We start from the raw sequence: 27,164 nt of genomic DNA on the forward strand, positions 1-27,164 counted from the left end.
TTTAATTAAACAAGTAAGATTTCTCTGTTAATTACTTTTTTCTAACTGTTGCCAAATTTCTATTAAAAGGCAAAGTGTTAAAATCCCTAATATTTTAAAAAAGAAAACACAAGTCATATAAAATGGAAAAATGACTTTGCATAACCAGATCAAGCACTTTGACTTACTTAACTCAATAAAAAAAGACCAAATCAGTGACTACATAGACAGTTAACCTAGTTTGTGTTGGTAGTGACAGCATATGTTTAGTGTTGTGCAAATGACTATTTTTCCCTTATATAACACCACATGTGTAATTTAGTTTTTAGGTTAGTCTTAAAAATGATACCATAGTTGAAGGTAAGGATCATTTAGCACTGATAATTGACTGTGTGGTAGACTGTTGCAGTGATGGTCCCAAAGTTTTTTTTTTTATGTCTTCCTGGAGTACACCCGTGGGTAACCCCCACCCACACTCACTGCACTTCACAAAGTGACTTGCAATAGTCAATGAGATACTAGCAAACATGGAACAAACAGATGCTTGTAATGTACATGTGCACTGGAGATTGCTATTTTGAAACCTGTAACAATCACGTGGCATAACCTGGGCTGGCCCGCTATAGAGTGAGAAACCACTTAAAGTGGGGACGCCTGGGTGGCTCAGTCGGTTGGGCGTCCGACTTCAGCTCAGATCATAATATCACAGTTCACGAGTTCGAGCCCCATGTCCGGCTCTGTGCTGACAGCTCAGAGCCCAGAGCTTGCTTCGGATTCTGTGTCTACCTCTCTCTCTGCTCCTTCCCTGCTCACACTTTGTCTCTCTCTCAAAAATAAATAAACATTAAAAAACAATTAAAAAAAAAAAAACAGAGACCTACCATCCTAGGTGCCTCCCTGCCCCTCTCCCCGCCAAACAGCTCTTAGTTGACCTGGTAGTTGACTGCAGATGCATATATAAGCCCAAGTGAGAACAGCAGAAAAGACAGCTCAAAGGCCCATCTCAAATTACTGACCCATAGAGTTGGGTCATAAATTTTGTGAAATTCTTTTTGCAACAAAAGCTAAGAAAAAAGAAACTGGAACCATAATTGAATGAGACTTTTGTTAATCCTGGGAAGAGGGTTCCAAGTTGAAGAAATGTTAAAAAAAAAAAGAAAATGTGGCCGGAGGATAGATGGTGGTAGATTACAAAAACGTCCGCAATACCTTGCAGTTCTTCCCAGCAGAAACTTGTTTCTCTACCCTTTGAATCTGGTATGGCCTTAAAATAGAATGTGACAGAAGTGGCATTGAACAAGTTCTGAGCCTAGGCCTATGGGACCACGATGTTTCTGCTCTTGGACCTTGGAACTGTGAGACCTCCATGTGAACAAGTCTGGGCTAGACTGTTGGACAGTAAGAAACATGTGGCTCATTTGCCCCTGTATCCTTAGCCTATACCCAGCCTGTTAAGCCAGCCCTTAACATTAGTGCTTCAAAGTTGACTGGCAGCTGACTACAGAGGCATGAATGAGTCTTGCTGAGACCATGATCTCCAGCTGAACTCAGCCCAAATTGCCAACCCATAAAATCATGAGCTAAATAAATGATGGTTTGAAGGCACTTAGTTTTTGAGTGATTTATTTTGCAGCAAAAACTAACTAATACAAACTATGTTCATTTAATGTTCATCTCTATATATTTAGGATAACTACTCCTTAATTACTTTTCTATAGTTGAATAACTAGGAAACAAAAGTAGATATACAAAAAGAATTCATTGGTATTTAAACTGTGAAATATTCTCTCTCTCTCTCTCTCTCTCTCTCTATATATATATATATATATATATATATATATATATATGTAATCAACATCTTTATCAACATCTAAAATATAAAAATAAACACACCAATGGATTATTTCAGTCAGAATTTTGGTATGTGACTAAATGTGGCTGGAAACAGCAATCTGGGCAACATCTCCCCTCCTCCCCCGCAAAAACAAGTTAACTAAGAAAAAGTGATCTTTAATGTCTTTTACCTGATTATTCTTAAAGACAAATAGAAACATCTTATTGAAATGCTTGCATCTCTAACATTAGCTAAAGTTGTTTAAACATTGAAGACATTCTAGTAGCCTGTTCAGAATCATTACCTATGTGATGGGCACTGTGAGCAAAGCATGTCAGAGGTCTCTTACTTCAGGAAAGCCAGTCTTTCAGTATTCGTTACTACTTAAATGATGGATTATGGCAATTAGACTGCAGATTTCAGGAATGCGTGTGCAAAATACCATGTATTTAATAAGTACTTTAAAACAAATTTGTCAGTATGCTTATTTATTTGTGGGGCTATCACCAGTTAAAAAGGATAAAATATAATATTTTATAGTTTCAAGTAGGCTTCTTCATATGAAATCTTTCAACTTTTTAGTACAACATAATATCTTCACAGTTTATGCATTCTAAATTATTTTAGCTAATTTTGCTTCAAGATAGTTAATCCTTTTGGTTTTGCAGACGTGTAAATTATATAATGAGAAAAAATTTAATTTTAGGATAATTTAAAAATTATCAGTTGGATTATTACCTTACCTTATACTAGTTGATTGAATAACCTTTGGTAATGAACTTAGTAATAAATTAAATTGAATATTAATTCTAAGAACAAGTCTTTCCTACAATGACATACTTGGTTAATAAGTCAAAATTTTCCTCCAGAGTTTACCTCTCTCAACAGTATAATATCTCAATACTATAACACTTATCACATTAAATAGTTATTTAAAAATCTATCTAGATTAGGAGTTCTAGAAGAGAGAAATCACACGCTACTCAACCATATATTCCCTGCCCTCATATAGTACTATACATATTACAGGTAACCACTAAAGTTTTGTAAAGTAAAAAAAAAAAAAAAAAAAGGCTAAAATCTTTCCTGATATTGATATATTCCTTTATTTATTTATTTGTTTATTTATTTATTATTTTTGGTATGGTAATTTAACAAATGAGCAGGGAAATGAGAAAGTCACTATATATAAGAGCATAAAATTCTATTTGTTTATATGATAACTCATTTAACAAATATTTTATTTAGCAAATAATCTGCCAGGCATGATATCAAGTACTCAAAATGGTTAGCAAGGTAGATATGATTCCTATCTTGAAAAATATATAATTTACTAAAGCAATAAATATGGATGGAAGCAGAAATTCTGATTTTAGCCTGTTTCCTTAACTGTGTTGTATTCTTATAATTGCCTCTAGAATAACAAGCAGACTTCTTAAAAAATCACATAGTACTTCTCAGCGAATTAGCTCATGACCCTGAATATTGAATCTTAACACTGCAATAATTAATTTCTTTTTTATATACTCCATAGACAGCTTCAAGCAAGGTGTAAATTTATGTAAAACATATACTTATGCTAAGAAACATATAATTTAATTTGGAAAAATCTGGCAGCTTTACTTTTACCAGGAATATGTAACTTGCTTTAATTGGAACCAAGAATAATCATAACTATTTGCTTAACTTTCCAAGGTTATATGGGCAGCTTTCTTTAAAATGGAACTTCTGTAGTAATATTAGATGTAATTTGCTTAAACTGTAAGACCATTGTTTGTTATTGGGATTTGGTACACAAAACCTTAGTATTTTTCATATTTTTTTCATGCTCTGTCCCTACCCGGAATGTCTTCTCCCCCTTCTTCTTCCTGCTTTGCCTGCAATACATATGTTATTCTCCTGTAAGAATAGTCTCAGGTGTTATTTGATTCAGAAAGTATGCTTTGCTTCCACACATTAGATGATGTGCAACTTGGACTGAGTTTCCTAAACACAGTTCTTGCATTGCTCTTGCCACATACCAGTTTATATGTCTGTTCCTCTGTTAAGACCCAATGCTCCTCAAAGGCAACACTCTATCTCAGTTTATTCATATACCTCCCATAGAATGTTTGTTATTGATTACTACAGAATCTTCAGTTCCTGGACAGGTATCTAGTATATAGGTGCTCAATAAGTCTTTATGGAACTGATATAAATTCTGAATTCATCTGCTGTTCATTGATAAAATACTCTATAGAGCCATTAATTATTTGGTAAACATAAAAGTATTGTGCTTTCCAAATTCTCTAAATTGATCTTTTCCATTTCTTTTATGTGAGGGATATCAGATGAAGAAAGGAAGTGAATAATAATAGCCCAATAGTTATCTCCAAAAATTTATCTTCCTCCTTTTACAACAGAAAAAACATCTTTGAGAGGCTACTTACTGAGTTATTAATTCTAGACTCTTAAAGTGCACTTTTGTATTGTAACATGATAAAAATAGTCCATGTAAGAAACTAGAGGATTTTGAAAAGCTAAAAGCTAAACACATCATAACACTTAGGCATGCTTTAGACTTTAATACAAAACAGATGTAGAAAGAGAAATTTCAAAATAAAAGTAGAATTTCAAAGATGTCTTGAAAATAATGGCCTCTCAAAAACCAAGTCTTTGAAAATCACTTTAAGAAATAATATAGGAGTCAGTCTAAAACACAATACTTACATATCAATAGTGTTTCAAAATGTAAACTGAACCATGTTTGCTTATAAAATCCTAAACCTTATGTGGTATTAGAGAATAAGGACAGTCTTTTATTTACTAAGGCTTTTAAAAACAACAACAAAAAAATAATCGTCTTTTATATATTATTCCTACAAGCTGGAAATTCTAATATCAAGGGCCTTATTTTGCTATGAATTTCATCATTCTGCAGGTTAAATTATATCTCCTGGATACATAGATACACATAAGGTACTTTTTAAAAAATAACACCAACAGGGCACCTGGGTGGCTCAGTGGTTAAGCATCTGATTTCAGCTCAGGTCATGATTTCACAGTCAATGGGTTCAAGCCCCACGTTGGGCTCTGTGGTAACAGCTCAGAGCCTGGAGGCTGTTTTAGATTCTGTGCCTCTCTCTGCTCCTCCCATGCTCATGCTCTGTCTCTCTCTCTGTCTCTCAATAATAAGTAAACACTAAAAAAAATTAAAAATAACAAGAAAAAACCCCTATAAAACATATCTACATTGCTTAAACATGGTAACTAGAATCCATTGACTATTTCTCTTTTATTACCAACTCCTGTGGTTATTATTTCCAAAGAAAATGATTACTTTTAGCACAATATCAAGAATATTTAAATTTTCATATGAAGCAAAATGAATAAAACTATTGGTTACTGATATTCTTTCTAACTTCAATAGAAGTTAGAAATTTTTCTTGGTTAACAATAATAAAAAGGCTATTTAGATAGTATAGTTAACATATGTTTCTAAATGGTCTACACTAAATGGCTGTTTTAGTTCATCTACTCCTATCTTCACTGATTCCTTTAGCAACTCTACAAATATTTATTTAGTCTTTAATGTACTCCAGGTACTGTGTTAAGTTCAGAAAATAAACATATAATTAACTTCTGGAAATGTAGAGGCTAGAAGGGAAAGAATCAAGTACTAATTTACAGTAGATTTTGATACTTGCTTTGGTGGAAGGATGGGAAAGGTATAATGGATGCACTGGGAGAATGTGTATGAGGAAAAGGGAAGAATCTGAAACCCTACCAGCTATCCGACTTGAAAACCGGGTTTTGGTAGTCGAAAACTCACATGAAACCAACAGTCCTGTAAGTAATATAGTAGGAAAACAGAATTTTAAATGTCTCAAATGTGGAAACAATATTTTCTTCAGAAGAATGTTGCAACTCTTGTACTCTACATTCATTGTCTCATCTTCAGCTGTAAAAGCAATGTAACATAATTTATCTCATATTCATTTTGAAAGAATCTTCAAAAGACTAAAAAGTGAAGTTGATAAAAATGGGTTGATACATTATACACTGATACAATTACAACAGCCAGAAGAGTGAGCTTTAATAAATAGGAAAACACACCCACAGAACATCTGAAAAGGCAAGTATGGGAGGATATTTTAAGATGTTTTTCAATCCATCATCAGTAATTTTTGTGAGAGGATTTTTTAACACAATTTGGTGATTTGATATTACAGAATATTTTAGTTTAATTTTTTGATAGTGTTCAAATAAGTCAGGTAAAAATAGGCTGAGTTGTCCAGCTAGAGAGGTAGAACTACAGAAAAGAAACACAATCTCTCTCTCTGTCTTCAATTTTCAAAATGCTACTGTGAAGAATTATGGGTAGTTTTCATTCTTCATGTCTTTGTTTCAAAAACATCAAACTATATTTGGAATAGCATTCATGGCAATGAAGTTTTAAGCTCAAAGAAGCTTAAATGATAATGGTGGCTGTGTTATAAATGTGCTTGTGTTGCCTAGAATCTCAGCAATGATGTCCCCTCCATGCCTCTTCCTTCCTGGGGCTCAGTTTCTTTATTTACGTGTAACTTGTCTGACACAATGTTATTGTGGGAATCAAATGAAATAATTCATATAAAAGAGGAAGGGTAAAAGTTCTCTTTATGATGTAAAATTCTATTTATATATTTTAGCCTAGATCTTAATCAGATAATGAATCTGTTTCAATTTTATTCTGAAATGATTAACTAAATATTAAAGAGTCCGATTTATACCTTTGCCTTTAAAAAATATACATAACATATTTTTGGTAAAGTTACAGGAGATAGTTCATGATAGTAAAGTTTGCAAATATTGGGAAAAAGAACGTGCATAGTATAAATGTAACCACATAATCATAGTATAAACTTTATAGAAGGTGAGTAATTTTAGATGAATATATGAAAATCTTACCAGCAATGAGAATAATTGACCCACAAATTTTAAATTGAATGAAGGATATTTACTATAATTTCACATTAAACTTATTGAGAAAGTAGGAAATTTAAAACATCATCTCCCTTTTACCACAAATAAAAACAAAACCAATTATTATATCATAGGGTATTTGTGAGAGTTAAATGAAATAGCATTTGAAAAGTTTAGCATGTTGCCAGGTACCTAGTGGGCATTCAGTGGATGAGAGCAATTATGATTATTTTTATTATTACTCATCTCTGTTTCCAGTGCTTTCTAAGTGATGGCATTTGCCATTACGGCTCTCAGGTCAGAATTTCAGAGAAACAGTCTCTGAGACGGAGACTCCATTAAGGAATGCCTTTGGGATCAATATTTGTGAAAAATGAAGAAAGTAGAATTGAGCAGAGGACGTTGTTTAAATGCATTCACAACAAAGTTTTCAGCTTATCCTTTATAACCATCCCTAAGCATTCATCATCCTTACCTTTGGTCATGGACTGAAAAGCTGGGGCATAACTTGGGCCAGACAACTCTTTTTGGCTGAGGGCAATTCCCAGAGAGGGACTTTGGTGAAGCGAGCAGCCACCAATACTTTCAGTGGCTTGGGAAAAGAGTATCTCAATTTTTAAAGGCAATCTGGGCAATACACCATGGTGTCTACTACAGTGGCCTACGGTAGCCTCAGTTAAAATGGACACAATTAGTTATCCTTCCTAATTCAATTCATTTGAATAGGCCCACAAATCAATTTGAATAATGAAAGGGAGAGGAATACAAGAAAACAAGAAAACGGGAATTTAAAAAAAAAAATTATTGAGATTTGAATAGCATCCTCTTAAGAAACAAATAAAATCAAATACTGTACAAAATTGGAGTATTGAGAAAAGATGAGTATTAGGATTTAATAGTAATTTAGGTACTCATTTCAGTAACTTGACTTGAATATTTGACACACCTGGAAAACTACAATTTTATAACTTAAAGATACTTTTATCTACTAATTTATTTTAAGCTATTTAGTACATATATATTTATAAAAAATATTTGCTGTCTTATAAAAATAAATCTTTATTAGATTGGAACAGGGAAGGAGTTCCAGAGTCAAGGTCCATTTGATAATTCATCAGTGTGCAGTTGCAGGACAACTGACAGAAATTTAAAGTAATAACAGATAAGCACAATCGAAATTCTCAACTGAAACTCAAAGTATTTGGAGTGTTATTTGGTGTGAAAATTTATATTATAAATTTGTTATGTGTATTAAAAAGACTAGTAAGTCTAAGTAAGTAACTCATTATTGAAAATGACTTAGAATTAGGTAAGAATGTATTTTCATGAAGTCACTGAAATAATCAGATAGACTTAATAGTCAAAGTTAAAAACAATGACATGATTTTGCAAACACGTACTGGGGTCTACCAATAGTCACATTTCTAAAGAAACAGACACTTTATTCCAGATTAAACTCATCCTTTGGTTGGATTAAAAACAACCAACCCAAGGACAATGTAGTATTATAGAAATCCAGCCTGAGTTAATACAGGGAAAAATAATTTTGTAGAAAAACAACTTTCAAAACGAAAAAAATTATGGAGTCCTCAACATGTAAGCACTTCTTAATCTCTGGAGGTAGTGAGCTAATAGCGTATTTAATTTCTGGAGTTTACAATCCAGGAAAGCAAATTCTATTAAGAGGTAAATAGTGTTTTATATTTCTCATTCTCCCCCTTTCCTAATGCAATAACCGGAAATATCCTAATTGGTTCTGATGAAAATCTCTAGAAAGTATTTATTTTTATCCCCTCAGAGATCACAGAACACAGGCTATGTTGATCAGATTTTTCCTGCCATAGCCTACACTAAAATTGACTTTCTCTATCAAGAAGCTTTATTTTTCTTTTTTCTCTCTTTCAGAAAAACAATAACAAAAAAGTAAACTTAACAGTTCTTCACTAAAAAACACAGAAGAGGGGCGCCTGGGTGGCTCGGTCAGTTAAGCGTCCGACTTCGACTCAGGTCATGATCTCACGGTCCGTGAGTTCGAGCCCCCGCGTCGGCCTCTGTGCTGACGGCTCAGAGCCTGGAGCCTGTTTCAGATTCTGTGTCTCCCTCTCTCTCTGCCCTTCCCCTGTTCATGCTCTGTCTCTCTCTGTCTCAAAAATAAATAAACGTTAAAAAAATAAAAAAAAAACACTGAAGAGAAACTAGTGACTTTCATATCACCCATACGCTATATAAATGTATTATAAAGATAAAATAACTACCAACAATGGACCTTTAAATGAGCAAAAAAATCTCTGTATCTTCACCATATTACCACACCCAGAAAGTTTGTTTTGATGGACTATATTTAAATGAACAAAGTGAGTCCTGTGATTTGAATGAGTAACGTTGTCTTTTTATATGTGATAATGTTGGAAGCATTACCTGATTTTGCTACATTTGACCAACTATGAAGAGGCTCACTTCAAATTTTGCTTTGTGGGACCCCCTGCTAATCAGAGTAAATGGAGGTGGATAATCAACATGGTATTACTACTCAGCTGTGATCCTGGTGGTATTATGGCCCACAGATTATGTAGGTAACATCCCCAGGATTTAAGGAAGACTCTCCCAATAATTGACTGTCTTAGATGTCACAGAGGCAGTCACCTTTCATTCAGTTCCAAATTTTGCTCAAGTGAATATCCAATTTTGTGTCAAAGTAAAAAAGCAAGTACATAAACTATCCTGTTGTAAGAAAAGGTTTTAACAGAATTTTATGCAGTATTTAACTATATTAAAATCTCTGAAATAATGCAATAGTTGGCTAAGTCGAGAAAATGGTTTACACCAAATTATTAGTTTTTTTAAGTAGACATTGTCTTTTTTGTTTTTTAATGTTTATTCATTTTTGAGAGAAAGCACACATGAGTGGGGGAGGGGCAGAAGGGAGGAGGACAGGAGATCCAAAGTGGGCTCTGAGCTGACAGCAGTGAGCCTGATGTGGTGCTCCAAGTCAGGAACCCTGAGATTGTGACCTGAGCTGAAGTCAGATGCTCAACTGACTGAGACACCCAGGTGTCCCTCAAATTATTTTTTTATTCAGCAAAGATTGACTGAGTGGCTATTCTGTGGACATCCATAGTGCAGCGTAATAAAAAATAAAACAGCGTATTAGCTTCTGTTTTTAGGGACCCCACAGTTTAGCTTGTTTCATGAATATATAAAATGTTATAGAATAACATATTTTAATGGCATATTTTGTTCCTGTTCATAGGACTGCATGAAACATATACACATACCAAAAAAGATGGGCATTCTTTTTTGCTATGGAAGCTACTACTACTTTGAAGATAGTGGGTGGAGGAATTTTTCTTTAAGCAGGGAGAATGGCTGTGGTAACTTTTCCAAGAATAGTCTGAAAATTCTAGGGCCTTTTAGGGTAATTTCTCTCTTTCTTAAGAGACCAAGTTTGACTGGTGATTATTCTGTCCTATTAAAATTACAAATTGACTTCTTTTCTTAAGTTAGATGAAAGACCTGGAAAGTGGTGGGAAAACAAATATGTGCAAGTCAAAAGTTTATAGCACAGAACAGAAAGTTGGTGAGTTACCAGGATGCTGGGATTTACAGCAAGACCTAGATCTAGGAGGCAAGTAATCAAGTGATGAGGAAAGACAAGCCCTTTGTCAGGGAGGGAGAAGTTAGGGCTCAGAGTTTAGGAGGCCTTATTACTTGAAAGTACAAATATTACTAGTGAGTATAATGAACCAAAGAGAATGTGTTCCTTTGATAGAGCTACTGATCCTCTGCCTTTTCACACACTTTCTGATTAGTTATGAAATGCCTCCAAGACCTGCTAATGTGATGAAGAAGATGTAGTAGATGCTTTAGAGGTCCTCAGAACTTTATGCCTTAGTAAACCCTGACAATGTGTCCAATGATTTCATTCATTTTTACAACATTAGCATTGTTCCACTGGGAAAGAGAATGGTGCCAGTTAAGCACTTACTGTCTTCCATTCTGAGACTTTTACAATCCTTAGGAAATAGATGTTAATTCCCAAGAAGATAAGCTAGGAACAAAAGTAACTATAATATGAAGACTGGCATAGGCTAGAACATTTCAACTAATGTCAAATCCTTATGATACTAAAGAATTTGTATTCTAGCCCCTTTTATCTACCTAATACGCCACAAAAATTATAGATATGAAACAGGTATGTTCCTTTATGATTCCTATGCTTGGTATACAGATTATCACAATTTCTCCTATTTTCCAACACTCTGACATTGAGGTCTGATTCGTAATGGAATGGACTAGTTCATAGGAGTGAGTTCCTCACCACTAAAATGGTTCCAGCAGACACTAATATACTGATGGAGTATCAGCCTAGGACAAACCCTGTAATTTCCAAGATCTCTCACAGCCCTGAGATACCATATCTTTTCTCATTTTAGGTTGCCTTTCTCTTTCTTCTTTTCCTATCCTAATGAGGTCTAGGTCAGGTAGCACCTTCTCCCCAAATAATATTACTTCATATAATTGTTATGATGAGTTGTATATATAGCTTATATATATGTGTGTGTGTATATATATATATCTATGATATATATATATATATATCTTATATATATAGGTTATATATATGTATATAGCTTATATATATGTATATGTGCGTGTGTATACACACACACACACAGCCAATGATATTTGGCTGTAATAAAAAATAGTAATTGTTTTTTATAGCCATCTTTTTTCTTGAATTGCTTAATATTCTATGTTATCTTTTATTTCTTAAAGACTGGAATCAAATCATCTTTTTACTTTTATTTCCCACAGTTTATAGAGAAGGGATGAACACATATGGTCAATGAATATGGAAAATGTACGCTTTACAAAGAAGAAAGAATAAATAATGCAGTTTAAAAATCACGCTGTATTTAGTCTTATAACCCCGATTTAGTATCCATGTGCCCTGGAAAAGTCTTATGCTTTAGTTTCCTCATTAAAAAATGATGTCAAATATCTCTACTATGCCTTCCTGGGTATATTGTTACAACCAGAGAATTCAGTAAATATGAAGGACCATTCAAATAGTGCACTTTTATTTGGTTATTGCCCATTTAGTTACAATTTAGCATGTTTGGAGAATTCATAATGGAAAGGGCAATTCTTCTTTAGTGGACTATCCTGATTACAAATGTTTAAGTTTTTTCTCTTCCAAAAAATTAGGACTTTCAAGTCTCTGAAAAAACAATGGATCACCACAGTTCTCCATTAAGATTGTAACTTTGGGGGCTACCTGGCCATGCTCAGGTACTGTCCAGACATCTTGAGAGTATTAGGAGGTTCTTGCAGACCTCTGACCAACATAAACAATTGTGTTGAAACACAATTGTAAATACCTTATTTGATAAGAGGATGGTTATTTAAGGCCAAACTTGTAATGGTCAACTCCTAATTGCTTAATCAGTCTAGAGTGAATATAAAATCCACAATAGCTTCAATTCCTGCTCCCCACAGCTGTCTGAATTGTCTCCCCCAAAAAAACAAATCTTAATCACATGACTCCCTGCTACCTTCCAAATACAACCCCAATTCCATGGCTTGAAAGTCAGGGCCTTTTACACTGGTCTCTGCTGCTTTTCTTTAAATGTATTCAAAAACTATTCACTTATTGTGTACTATGTGCCCTCACTCTGTTGTTAGGTCTAGTGGTTCCTCACTGTTCCTGAAACATGTTCTAAACTCTTCTGTCCCTTCTGTCTTTGCTTTATCAGCTCGCTCTGTCTGAGATATAGTTTTCTCTCCTAGCCTTCTGGCAAAATCCTACCTTTCCAGCTCAGGTTCAGAAACCATTTCCTCCTGACAGCCATATGCACAAAGTTCTCTGGTGATAGCACTGTTATAGCAGATAGATCACTAGCTCATCCTGCGGTCTCTCCCTTAAACTGTGCTCTCTTATGGATGGAGGGCTGTGTATTTTACTTTCATCCACAGCACTTAACTTGTAATGATGAACTGAAATTAATATCTTAAGGATAGCTTCACTAACTTGTCACATTTAGTTAATTCATATCATTGCCAAAAAAAGTGATTTGGGTGAATGGGATCAAATATTTATTTGGATTGTTTCGACCCTTTTAACAGTGGCATTGGTAATTAGGATTCACTTCAAATCAGTCAAAATCCTGGATTTGTAAAACCTGGCATAAGTAAAAGGGGCAAGGGAAATAGAAGCATTTTCAATACAGATGTTTTAATTTAAATTTCAAAGCAATAGTTATTATTTTTTTTAACAAGATGTGATTTTATGTTTTTTTCATTCTCTTGTCATGCAGTCTGAAAGCTATTTTATTTAAAACAAAACCGTGTATATAACATTATATATAGATGTATGATAGCTACACTTAAAATTTTGTTTACAGTTTTATCTAAGAAACAATGGCTGTGTATAAAAGACACCAGTACAATTAGTTGAAAAGTAAAGAACTCCATTAAGCTATATTTTGCCATCTATGAGATGCTAAATATCAACACCATTGGTATTTTTTCTCCCAGAGATTTGGTTGATTCACTTGATGCTATGCAGTGTTAATGTGCTCAAAAAGTATACCCCTCTTCCTTTTCTGATTTACCCCTATTCAATTGCCCACTGGTAGGTTAGGTCTAGGGCAGTTAATTCAGTCAAAGGCATACTCTGTTCCTGGTTAAGCAGTCCCTGAATCTGTTTGGCTTTCTTACTCTGCTGTGCTAGCCTCGGTCCCCATGGTCCTTCAATGGCTTTCCCTTAAAACTCAGAGCAGTTCATAAATCATCTTCTCTTCTGAGTCCTATCCTGTCCTTATTATCACCAGAGTCTTCAGTTGTCCTCTTAAACAGGAAGTAGCCCACAAGTCCAGAGGCATCCCAAATTTCCCTTATTTATAAAACTTTCATTTCTCCTCTTAAAATATATTATTTGGGGGATAGCATTTTTTTTTTCTCTGCCTTATCAATGTCATAAAATGGAATTTTCTCCAGTATGTATCCTTGAAGCCAGCCAGGACTCAACCAGAGTTGGAGGTAATTAAGAGGAAGGGGATAGATAATTTCTTTATGGTAGTTTTAGAGCTTCCAAATATTTTTAAGTACATATGTATTTCTATTAATTATTCTAAATATACTAAAAATGATGAGTGCTAAATTACCTTAAAACTAAATATTATTCTCACTTCTCAGTATGATAATGTGCTTTCTTTTCTTTTATTCTATAGCTTCTTGTTACTGTCTACAATCCAGAGCCTAAGTTTAACATGGCCTTTATCATATGGATTTGCATGGAGTAAGGAGTCAATTTTTTATGTCTTAAAGGCAAGAACAGCATATATACAAAGAGGGATACAGCAGGTATTGTCAACTTCCAACTTTATAAAAAAGATTAAAGGTATTTATTGCTACAAATGAATGATATCAAACTAAAGTGGTAATGTTTAAGAGACAAAAATAAGAATTCTTATTATATAAGAATAATTTTACCAGGACCATTAATTTCTCTCGATATTTTAAACAAAAAGGGGTCCTGTTTACATGAAGAAAACCCAATATTCATTTTAGGCATATTTTTACTTTATGTATCTGATCACTCAGAGTGAATTTTTACAGATAATCTTAAGAAGATATATTTTTGTTAGTATATTTTTGTTTTGAAATGTGATATTTTTGTATTACATTTTTCTGGTTCTGTTTTATTTGTTCACAATCTTGAAGGAACTGTTAACCCCAGGTAAAGGAAAAAGGAAAGTCACAAATTAGGGAAAATGAGTTTAATTTAACATGATCTAAATGATTTGCATATAACATAACCATTAATAATTAAAATTAATTTATTTGATTAGATGTGAATGATGTGGTTATTAATTATTTCTTATATATATTATCTCTCCCATTAATTTCAAAGTAAATCAGGATGAAAAGAAACATTTGGAAGGAAATGTTTAATTTTGGTTACATTGGCAAATGTAAAAAGACAGTTCATATTTATTCTTCTACTAATATTAAATTCTAAAGTGAGAAGGGACATTAGAAATTTTCTGGTTTAATCCACTCACTTCATTTGTCTATGAGATTATTGCCCAGGAAAGCTAAGTGGCTGGCTTTTTGTTACAAAGCTGATTAGGAATTGACCTGGGACTGGATCCAGAAAATTTCTGACTTTGGATCTGGACTTTTTTTTTTCTTCCCCACTGTATCATATTACTTGTAAAATAAAATTCAATATAAACAGAGCTTTATATATATATATTTGGTCTTACCACAGCTGTGGTTTTCTAGTGTTTCCCAAACTGTTTACAGAAGAATAAATGGATATTAACAAGTATGAGGAAACATTTAAATTTTTTTTAATGTTTATTTATTTTTGAGAGAGAGACACACAGAATGTGAGTGGAGGAGGGGCAGAGAGAGAGGGAGACACAGAATCTGAAGCAGGCTCCAGGGTCTGAGCTGGCAGCATAGAGCACAATGTAGGGCTAGAACTCACGAACTGTAAGATCATGACCTGAGCCAAAGTTGGATGCTTAACCAACTGAGCCACCGAAGTGCCCCGAGGAAATACTTTAAGTTGGATTTTCAGGCATAAATTACATTTGGATTCACCTCTTCAGCCAAAACAAAAGGGATATTTTAGGCAAAATCTCTCTCTGTTACCCTACTTCCATCATCTTTCTCTCCTTTCATCATTATTTCATTCTTTTATCTTAAACAAGAACTTGGGGGAAGAAGGTCTTTTTTCACTTCTCTGTTGAGAACACTGATGTTCTATAGCATTTGGCTCAAAAGATTCCCTCTTCAGTTAGTTGATTGCCACAAAATTGTGTAATATAGGACAAGATATTACAAGGGAATGACTTGGTAGACAAAAAATGAATATGCCTTGTCTAAGGCTGACATGTATTTATGACTATTGGTTGATGTTTAAGGTCTGCTTAAGCTCATGTTTAATTCCCTTGAGGAGTTAAAGAATCTTCAAAATTACTATTTCTTGAGGAGTAGGATAGGCAGGCTTATTTCATTTATTTATTGTATCATATTTACTGTTTAAAGTGCTTTAAATAACACTAGTATGTAGCAATATAACTTCTAAGAAGTAATGTGTAAATGTTGACAAAATTAATCAAGTAAATAAAAGTGAGAAATAAATCAGATTTGCATGATGAAGTATTTCCAATTACTTACTGAGCTTTACAAAATTACTTTCAATTTGACATAACATATAATAATGAAAGAAAGTAATAGTTTGAATCAAATATATTTTTCCCTATTTTTCCTTAGCATTTCATAAATAATAAAGTTTTACATTTGAGTGTAAATTTTAAAAATTATAGTACTCGACGAATAGAAGTGTATTAACTTACGGCCCTGATGCTTTCAAAATGTCCACCTTCTTTCTCAAAATCAATAGGCTGTCCTTTTAGTGTCCAGTAGAAAGTGACATCCAAACTAGCATCATGAATTGCTTTGCAATTAAGGACAATGCTTTCTCCCACTGTTAACTCTGTTCTTTTAGGAGTAAGTTCTATTCTTGTAGGTTCTATAGAAACAAAAATGCATTAATTAACATAATCAACACATAGTATTTCCCTGTATTTTATATTTTAAATAATAGAGAAAAACTTAAGCAAAGAATCTATACAATGCAGTTGCTCTGGATACACATCTTTAAATAAAGTATTATTAATTGAAATATTACCTTTTTTTTGTATGCTAGGGCATTTTAGTATGCTTTTGTAGAAGACTGATGGTTTAAAAGTTGCTATTCCTATTAAGAAGTAAGCATGGATGAAAAAGACAAGAAAATACATAACTATAAGTAGCATTTGGCATTCCAGAAGAAGGAAAATTAGAAAAAAAGAAGTTGTAACCTCCTGGTCTACCTTCAAGGATCATCAAGTATAAATAAAAGGATTTTTTTTTACAATAAAATATGTTCCATATCTAAGGAGGAAGAAGTCAGGTGAGTTCACTTCTTTAAAAGTTATAGAAGTCACCTCCTCTCAAATTACTATTTTAACACAGATAAAAATATAATACTACAACTATGCCAACTTATATTTGCTTTATACACTACAAAACCCTTTTATGAATAGAAAATGCACTTCTCTAACTGATTATAAAATAATTTTGATAAATTGTGGATGGTTTAATTTAGATCCAGAAAGAAAAGCAAATTATTGAATGGAAAATTTTTTGAGAAAAAATGTGTGTTTAATTACTAAAGGATTCAATTAAAAATTTAAAAATAGATACATTTTTACTGTGTTTAAAATAAGTTTGAACCAATAAAGGCTAATACTGCTATTCATCTAAGGGTTATTTAAGCTAGTAATCAAATAATTGAAATATGATTTTTTAAAATGAAGTAGGAAGGTGATGGAGATAGGATTTTGATTTAGTCTTTTTTCCTAGATTCCTGGTTGTAGATACCTCAAGAAGACTGACACAAATGATTAAAAATTAGGCTAATTTTCCTATTTTAGCTCTATTGTTGGCAATAGCATAGTCTGATGAAACATCATTCTTAACCACGGATAAGATCCTTTAATATGCAACATCCTTTTAAGCAGTCAGAGAGAAAATGAATATAAATATTAACATCCTAAAAGTCAGATATTCCGTGTGGCTTTCTAAATTCTGACTTCATCAGAGAAGACAGATCATCACAGCATATTATAGTTTAAACGTTGTGAGAATTGGAATGTTCTGGGTAACTAAATATTCCATTTAACTTTTGGTTTACAGAAAACTTTTTTGATATTATTTACAAAAAAGTCTGTGAATCCAGCATTGCTTCATTATGATAAACATTATATAGCACAATGAGACACAGATTAGCAGACTGAATTAGATTCCCATAATGTATGCTGTAAATGAAAACATCATTTAAATCATGTTCCTTCCTTCTGTTAATGTTTGCCTCTTTTCTAAAATATCAGAGTGCTGGCTATTTTAATGACACTTTTATTTCTAAAGAAAAAGAAAACATTTCTACTTTTTTTTAGCTAAAGTATGATTCACTATATAATACATGCCCACATGGAAAAAATCAAGGATATAGTGCAGTTGTGAAAAATATTTCTTTGCCAATTGATGAGATTTTTCTGCCTAACATATGAGATATTCTTAGTAGTAAACAATGATATGTAGTCTCAAAAAAATGTTCTAGGCCAAAATCTAGTTCACTTTAGAACTAGAAAACTAACAGAAACATTTAAGTGACAATATTTATAACACTAAAAAATGACAGTATATAAAGAATTCCATTGATGCAAGCACCAAAGAGCAGCTCAGGTAACCATTTAACTGATGCACACTCAAACACCATACATTCCTGTCCTCTGTCTGCTATCCTTTCTGCCCCAGATCCCACGGTGACAAAGGAATATTACTGATTGATGTTAAAATTAATCTTGATAGAGGAAAAATATTTTTATACTGTTGGAATACTTTTAAATTTTGAGACATCAAGTAAAACTTCAGAAAGATTTCTTTATCCTCTCACATATTTTGTTCAAAGCAAAATATTTAAGTTTCTACCAACAATGTGTTCCTTTCTTTATGGTCTCCTAAATAATGGAAGGGACAATTTGGCTGTGTTCTATGTTTGTAGTGTATCTTATCAATAGAAGCATGCACACACATAGGCACAAACACAATTTACATGCATATTGTATTTATTTGCTTTCTGACAAAGCTGTGAAACTATGCTTGTAACACAGTTAGCCACATTTTCTTACCTTTTACAGATACTGAAGCTATGGTTTCAGCAGAACCAAAGACATTTTCCCCTTGGCAAACGTACTTTCCCTCATCTGATTTAGAAGCATTTAGGATCCGTAGGCTTCCGTCTGGAAGAATAGCTATTCTGAAAATTATTAAAAAAAGGTTTTTGCCTCTTTTACTGCAAATCAGCTAAGTAGTAAAAAACTCTGATGACGTCTGAAACCACCTCCAAGGTAATAATAAATAAGATAAAGGGATCACTGTGAAAATATGTGATAGTAGAAATGTTTTACCCTTCAAGAAATTATGCAATAAACCCACTTAATATCCTCTTATATTTAAAAGGGTCAGAGAGTTAAAGGTTATTTTTTGACACTTTTTGACAGTTAATTTTAAAACTTATGGGAAAAGGTGACCCTGAAATTGGTTATTAAAACTTATAATATCACCCAGCGATATTTTAATATGAAGCTTGAGTATTTTACTTCAAACCCAGAGTGACCTCAAAAATCAAATATAGAAAGAAACAGCATAAAAACATATGGGAGGACAAGTGCAGAACATAAAATTAATTGTATACAGCCAAGAGATGATTTATGGTGGTTTCTCTACAGTGCCACCAGTGCGGCAAGGGTATGAAAATGAGACCTGATACCTGGGCTGCTCACACTGCACTTTTTAAATATAAAAACATGATACCTGAGTTTGCATTTGGGCTTTTTCGAGACCTTTGCTAAAAGTGGACCTTGAGACTTATATGAAGGTGAAAAATTAAAGAATTATTAAAAAAAATTTTAGAAGTTCAGTGAAAGGTTGACATTTGGGATTATCATATTATCCTGTGTATTCATCCTCCCAGAAATATATGGATTTCAAAATTAATTAGTACTTTTGTCCTTTTCTCCCTTTTTTGCTCCTGAAATATAACCCATTACATCACCAATGCATCAACCTCCTCAAGCAACCTGAAGTAAAATAGAAGCTGTCAGTGTCATTTTATTTGTTATGCCACTAGAGTTTGGATTGACTTTTAGGAGAGGAAGTAACAAGCTTTTGATAAGAACTAGTGGCCCTGGTGAACTTAAAATCCTAAAATTAGGTCTTTTAGGTTCTGAAAAGAATAATGTATTCCATGTTAATATAATATTAAACTATTTAAGAAACAAGAATATGTTTAGTCTACTTCCTTCGTGTTATTTTAAGGTACGTATTCAATCTTGCCAATTACCCAGAACTGAGTTATTAAAAGCATTGAACTTTGTAACAATTGGATTAGATTCTAGGTTGCTGACTATTGCTTATGAATTTAAAACTACATACTATCATCAATAAAGATACTAGCTTAAAAACATCATATTATTTTCAATATACATCAAACCTGCCTTATAATGTATAAGGAAGACAAATTTAGAAACAAGCCAAACTTGGAATAGAGACTTTGATTTTGTAATATATGTCTAGGAGAGATAACTAACTTGAGGCGTTTGGAAAACACAGTGCCCTTAAAAGTTATATAAACCCATTCAAGATGGTCAATACAAAATTCTATTCATTATTTAAATAGTACTCGTTTTCTATAAAAATGAAATATATTTATTCCATTTAAATTCCAAAGATAAACATACTATAAAAAGATAAACTTGAAAGTAAAACATACTTTATCCAAATAGGCATTATCTTATGAGAATTACAAAGTTTAATGAAATTTAGTTAAATTACTATAATTTATTCAGATCACTAATATCTTTAATATATCTGGATTTTACTGCTTCTAATCTAGCAGGTGGGAAGTTTGGCTTAAAATCCACTTCCTTTAAAGAAATAAATATATCTTAGACACTGGCAGTATTTCAGCTCTTGATTTAAGATAAGTCCTTTCTCACTGACAGGAGGCAATACATTATACTCTCCTTTTAAAGATAGTTTATGAACACCCCTGTACTTTAGGTCACTTGGGGGTTGAAGAATTTTGAATATCATGATTTTTTTTATCTGTCAAGTGGCAATGTCATTTAACCAAATGCCTTCAAATGACAAATCTTTATCAGATGAGCTCATATGCATTTTTTTTTAATGTAAAAAGAAAAACTAAATGAGACTGTGAATGTGATTTACATAATAATATCTGGCTATTTCACACATAATTACTTAGATAACTGAATATTTAATTAATGTTTTCTAGCAATTTCCAGCCTCTTTATCTATCTTCTCTCCTCTTCTATTACTATGTAACTCCTACATTTGAAATTTTCAAATTTGGGGATTCATTCTGCTGAGAAGTCCACAAATTGGACCAGGGTAGTAAGGGAGTAGTGAAGTAAAGGTCTGTTGGGGGTAAGGAGAGATTTTACAAATGCAAACCAGCATTCTAGCATTGGGTGCCAAGTTATGCTTACTATATTCTTATCTCTAAACTTTTCCATGAGTTTTTGCCTAGCCCTGGAGATGTCTTGATTCACATCTTGCACTAAATTACTGGATCTCTGCCTTGTTAATCTGCCTAATACCACAGTCTATCTAGGATAACATCATGCTTACCCTTATCTTGCAAGGATTTAGTGCTAACTTTTTTTTTTTAATTAGCTTATTTATTTATTTTGAGTGAAAGAGAGAGAGAGGGAGAAGGAATTCCAAACAGGCTCCGCACGGACAACCCACATCATGGGGCTTGAACCCACGAACTGTGAGATCATGACCTAAGCTGAAATCAGGAGTTGGACACTAAACCGACTGAGCCACCCAGGCACCCCTATAGCTAACTTCTTGGTGCGATCTTGATTTCCAAATTTCAGGGCCATTTTCTGGACCTTCCACTTCCATTTTTGGCTTACCTGTCAGATACCTCACAAGTTAGCTTAGGTTTTTCCAGTTAGACTGCCAGCCTAGAGATACTACCTACTTACCAACTGTCACTTTAGAGATCACGCTTTGACTTCCAGATTAGCTTTCTTTTGGTACCATATCATAGTGGATATAATATTACAAAATCATTAATCATTACTTAAGATTATATGCTTTCAAGTCAGAGATGGTTGAGTTTAAGTCACTGCCATTGACTGTTATGTGTGTGATTTCAAGCAGTTAATCTCTTTATATGTAAAATTTTATAAATATATATAACTAATTCTTCAAAAGTATTAACTAGATAATATATATAAATTATTATACTTTAGTAGTGTTGATAGTCATTAATTTAAAATGTATTAAAATATAAGTAAAGTTTGTGACAAATTTTAAAATGGAAAAAAAAAACAGAAAGTTATAAATCTCAAGTATTTTAGGGTGAATCAGTAAGTCTTTTCTGAGGGAGTGATATTTGAGATGAGAACTGAAGGATCAGAGGAAGTTAACCAGGAGTTAAGAGTGGGGAAAGGAGAGGGGATAGCATTTGCAAAGGCCTTGAGGTGGGAAGGACCACAAAACCTTAAAGAATCAAAAGGCCAATTATGATGACAGCATATAAAAGGGGCAGGAGTGGCCCAAAGTGAAACTGTAGAGGCAGATGGGAACAAGATCATGTAGGACCTAGTATAGTATGGGAAACATTTGTTCTTTATTTTAAGGGCAAAGGGAAGCTACCATTAAAAAAAAAAAAAAAAAAACAACTATATTGAGGTATGATAGTTATATAACAGGTTCACAGGTTTAAAGCACATACTTTGAAAAGTCCTCACAAATGGATGCAGACACAAAACTATTACCACAGTCAAGAGAGTCAACGCATACATCACCCCCAAAGTATTTCTGTGTTCCTTTGTGTTCTCCACTTATAATCTCTTCTTATCACACCCTTATCCCCTGGCAATTACTGATCTGCTTTCTGTCCCCATAGTAAGTTTTAACTTTAACATAACTTCATATACATGAAATCATAACATTATATACCCTTTCTGTTTAGTTTATTTCATTCAGCATATCTGGGATTCATCTGTATTGTTGCAATGATAAATAATCCAATCCATTTTGTTGCTGAATAGTATTCCATTGGGTGTATATACCACTACTTGTTTATCCATTCACCTTTTGGTGGATGCTTGAGCTATTTTCAGCTTGGATCTACTACAAATAGAGCTGCTATCAACATTTGTGTAAAGAGTATTTTATGGATATTTGCTTATATTTCTTTTGGATAGGTACTTAGGACTAATTACTGGATCGTTTGGTTTATGTTCATGCTTAATGTTTAACTTTTTAAAGGAGATGTTGTACCATTTCCAAGCAGTTACACCACACTTTAAATTCCTCATGGCATCATCTGAGAATTCTTGTAACACTTGAGATGGTCAGTCTTCCTAATTTTAGATATTATAATAATTACGTAGTAGAATCTTACAGGAGTTTTAAGTCGCATTTCTTTAATGACTAATGATGTTGAGCATCTTTCAAGTGCTGGTTACCCATCTATACATCTTCTTTGGTGAAGTAATGAAATATTTTAGCATTGTCTTCTTATGAAATTGTCTTCTTATTCAGGTTTGACAGTTTTTTTAATATTCTATATATAACTCCTTTTTCAGGAAGGATAATGGCAAATATTTGCTGTCAGTTTACAGCATGTTTTAACATTTTTCCAACAGCAGAAGTTCTTAAGGTTGATGAAGTACAACATATCGATTTTATTTTATGCTTTGTGTTTTTGTGGTTGTACTAGAAAATCTTTGCCTAACCTAAGGTCACAAAAAGTTCTTTGTTTGTTTGTTGTTTTGGTTTCAGGAGTAGAATTTAGTGATTCATCACGTACACGTAACACCCAGTGCCCAACACAAGTGTCCTCCTTAATGTCCATCACCCATTTAGCCCATCCCCCACCCACCTCCCTTCATTAACACTCAGTTTGTTCTCTATGATTAAGAGTCTCATATCGTTTGCTTCCCTCTCTCATTTATTTCCTCTTCCCATATATTCATCTCTTTTGTTTCTTAAATCCCACATTAGTGAAATCATAAGGTATTTGTGTTTCTCTAACTTATTTCACTTAGTGTTAATACACTCTAGCTCCATCCATGATGTTTCAAATGGAAAGAGTTCATTCTTTTGGTTTGATCTCTGAGTAATATCCAATTCTCTATCTATCTATCTATCTATCCATCTATCTATCATCTATCATCTATCTATTTATCTGTCATCTGTCTATCCATCTATCATCTATCTATCTATCTATCTATCTATCTATCTATCTATCATCTATACAACGTCTTCTTTATCCATTGGTCAGTCAATGAACACTTGGGGTCTTTCTATAATTTGTCTATTGTTGATAATGCTGCTATAAACATCAGGGTACAGGTGCCACTTTGGATCTTTGTTTTTGTATTCTTTGTGTATATACCCAGTAGTGCGATTACTAGATTGTAGTACAGTTCTATCTAAAACTTTTTGAGGGACCTCCATACTGTTTTCCAGAGTGGCTGCACCAGTTTGTATTCCCACCAACAGTGCACCAGTGTTCCTTTTTCTCCACATCCTTGCCAATACCTGTTGTTTCTTAAATTTTTGATTGTAGTCGTTCTGACAGGTGTGAGGTGATATCTCATTGTAGCTTTGATTTGCATATCCCTGATAATGAGTGATGTTGAGCATCTTTTCATGTGTCTGTTAGCCATCTGGCTGTGTTCTTTGGAAAAATGTCTATTCAAGCCTTCTGCCCAATTTTAATTGGATTATTTGTTTTTGGGGTGTTGAGTTGTAACAGTTCTTTATAGATGTTTGGATACTACCCTCTAATGGATATGTCATTTGCAAATATCTTTTCCCATTTCATGGGTTACCTTTTAGTTTTGCGACTGCTTCCTTCCCTATGCATGAGCTTTTTATTTTGATATAGTCCTAACAGTGTATTTTTGCTGCTATTTTCCTTGCCTTAGGACACACTTCTAGAAAAACATTGCTAAGGCCAATGTCAGGGACCTATCTGATTGTGTTCTCTTCTAAGATTTTTATGGGTTCAGGTTTCACACTTAGGTCTTTAATGCATTTTGAGTTTATTTTTTTTGTGTAGGGTGAAAGAAAGTGGCCCAGTTTCATTCTTTTGCATGAAGCTATCCAGTTTTACCAACACCATTTGTTGAAGAGACTGTCTTTTCCCAATGGGTATTTTTTCCTGCTTTGTTGAAGACTAATTGACCATATAAATGTGGGTTTATTTCTGGGTTTTCTATTCTGTTCCATTCATCTATGTGTCCATCTTTTGTGCCAGTATCATACTGTTTTGATCACTACAAATTTGTAATATAATTTGAAGTCTGGAATTATGATACCATCAGATTTTCTTTTCTTTTTCAAGATTGCTTTGGCAATTTGGGGTCTTTTGTGGTTCCATATACATTTTAGGATATTTTGTTCTAGTGCTATGAAAAATGCTGTTGATATTTTTGTAAGGATTGAATTAGATATGTAGATTACTTTGGGTAATACAGGCATTTTAACAATATTTGTTCTTCCAGTCCATGAGCATGGAATGTCTTTCCATGTCTTTGTGTTGTCCTCAATTTCTTTCATCAGTGGTTTATATTTTTCAGAGTTGAGGTCTTTCACCTTTTTGGTTTTTTTTTTTTTTTCTAGGTATCTCATTATTTTTGGTGCATTTGTAAATGGGATTGCTTTCTTGATTTCTCTTTCTGCTCTTTCATTGTTAGTATATAGAAATGCAACAGATCTCTACACATTGATTTTGTATCCTGTAACTTTACTGAATTTATTCATTAGTTCTAGGAGTTTTTAGGTGGATTATTTAGGGTTTTGTATATTAGTATCATGTCATCTGTAAATAGTATAAGTTTTATTTCTTCCTTACCAATTTGGGTGCATTTTATTTTATTTTGTTGTCTGATTGCTGTGGCTAGGACTTTCAACACTATGTTGAAAAAAAGTGTTAAGAGTGGACATCCTTGTCTTACACATAACCTTAGGGGGAAAGCTCTGTTTTTCCCCATTAAGGATGATGTTCTCTGGGGATTTTTCATATATGGCTTTCTTATGTTGAGTTATGTTCTTTCTATACCTACTCTATTGAGGGGCTTTTATTATAAATGGATGTTTTACCTTGTCAAATGCTTTTTTTTTTTGAATCTAGTGAAATGATCATATGGTTTTTATTCTTTCTCTTATTGATGTATCATGTTGATTGATTTACAAATATTGAACCACCCTTGCATACTGGCATACACCCAATCCCACTTGGTCATTGTGAATGATTTTTTAAATGTTTTATTAGATTCTGTTTGCTAGTCTTCTGTTGAGGACTTTTGCATCTATGGTCATCAAAGGTATTGGCTTGTAGTTCTCTTTATTCGTGATGTCTTTTTCTGGCCTTGTGATCTGGGTAATACTGACCTCATAGAATAAGTCTGGAAGTTTCCTTTCCTATTTTCTTTTTTGGAATAGTTTGAGAAGAATAGGTAGTAACTCTTCTTTAAATGTTTGGTAAAATTTACCCGTAAAGCCGTCTGCTTTTGGACTTTTGTTTATTGTGAGTTTTGTTTGTTTGTTTTTTTAGAAAAAGAAAAAGTGGGACAAGGGAAGAGGGAGGGGGAGAGATAGAATCTTAAACTGGCTCAACGCCAATATGGACTTGATACAGGACTCAATCTCACAACCATGAGATCATGACATGAACTGAAAGAGTCAGATGCTTAACAGACTGAGCTGTCAAGGAACTTCAAGTTTTTTGTTTACTGATTCAATCTCCTCCTTCCTAGTATTCAATCTGTTTAAATTCTCTACTTTCTGCTTCAGTTTTGGTAAATTATATGTTGCCAGGAATTTACCATTTCTTCTAGATTGTCCAATTTGTTGGCATATAGTTTTTTATATCCTCTTACAATGTTTGTATTTCTGTGGTGTTTGTTATTTCTCCTCTTTCATTTGTAATTTTTTGGGTCCTTTCTCTTCATTTTTTTTTTACAATATTGGTTAGATGATTATAAATTTTATTTATCTTTTCAAAGAACCAGCTCTTGACTTTACTTGCTCTACTGTTTGTTTATTTGTTTCCATAGCATTTATTTCTGTTCTAATCTTTATTATTCCCTTACTTCTCTTGGCTTTTGGTGATGTTTGCAGTTCTTTTTCTAGTTCCTTTAGGTGTAAGGTTATCTTGTTTATTTGAGATCTTTCTCGTTTCTTGAGATTGGCTTGTACTGCTATAAACTTCCCTCTTAGAATCATTTTGCTGTATCCCAAAGGTTTTGGAATATTGTGTTTTCATTTTCATTTATTTCCATGTACTTTTTGTTTCTTTGATTTCTTGTTTAGTAGGATGTTCTTCAACCTCCTTGTATTTATAATCTTTCTAGTTTTTTTTCTTGTGGTTGGTCTCTAGTTTCATAGCATTGTGATCCAAAAAGTTACATGGTATGACTTCACTCTTTTTCAATTTGTTGAGACTTGTTTTGTGGCCTAATATGTGACTTAATATTTATTCTGGAGAATATTCCATGTGCCCCTGAAAAGAATGTGTACTCTGCTCTTTTAGGATAGACTGTCTTAAATATATCTTAAATCCACCTTGTCCAATGTGCCTTTCAAAGTCATTGTTTCTGTGTTGATTTTTTGGTTGGATGATCTGTCCACTGATATAAGTGGGGTGTTAAAATCCCCTACTATTATTACATTACTATCAATTTGTTAGTAACTATTTTATGTATTTTAGTGCTTTCATTAGGTGCATAAA

The 27,164-nt window shown here is 33.2% G+C and overlaps 1 protein-coding gene across 1 annotated transcript in view; it reads right to left on the bottom strand.

Annotated features, from left to right (window-relative positions):
- Positions 1 to 27,164, bottom strand: part of CNTN5 (contactin 5) — a 536,456-nt gene that overhangs the window by 140,248 nt on the left and 369,044 nt on the right. Inside the window, exons 12-13 of the mRNA XM_042907110.1 lie at positions 18,508 to 18,635; positions 16,129 to 16,304 (exon numbers count right to left, since the gene is read on the bottom strand). Coding sequence (XP_042763044.1) covers positions 16,129 to 16,304; positions 18,508 to 18,635 — 304 coding nt within the window. The remainder of the gene's footprint in view (positions 1 to 16,128; positions 16,305 to 18,507; positions 18,636 to 27,164) is intronic.

This window comes from Panthera leo, chromosome D1 (genome assembly GCF_018350215.1).
Source record: "Panthera leo isolate Ple1 chromosome D1, P.leo_Ple1_pat1.1, whole genome shotgun sequence".
NCBI classification, from domain to species: Eukaryota; Metazoa; Chordata; class Mammalia; order Carnivora; family Felidae; genus Panthera; species Panthera leo.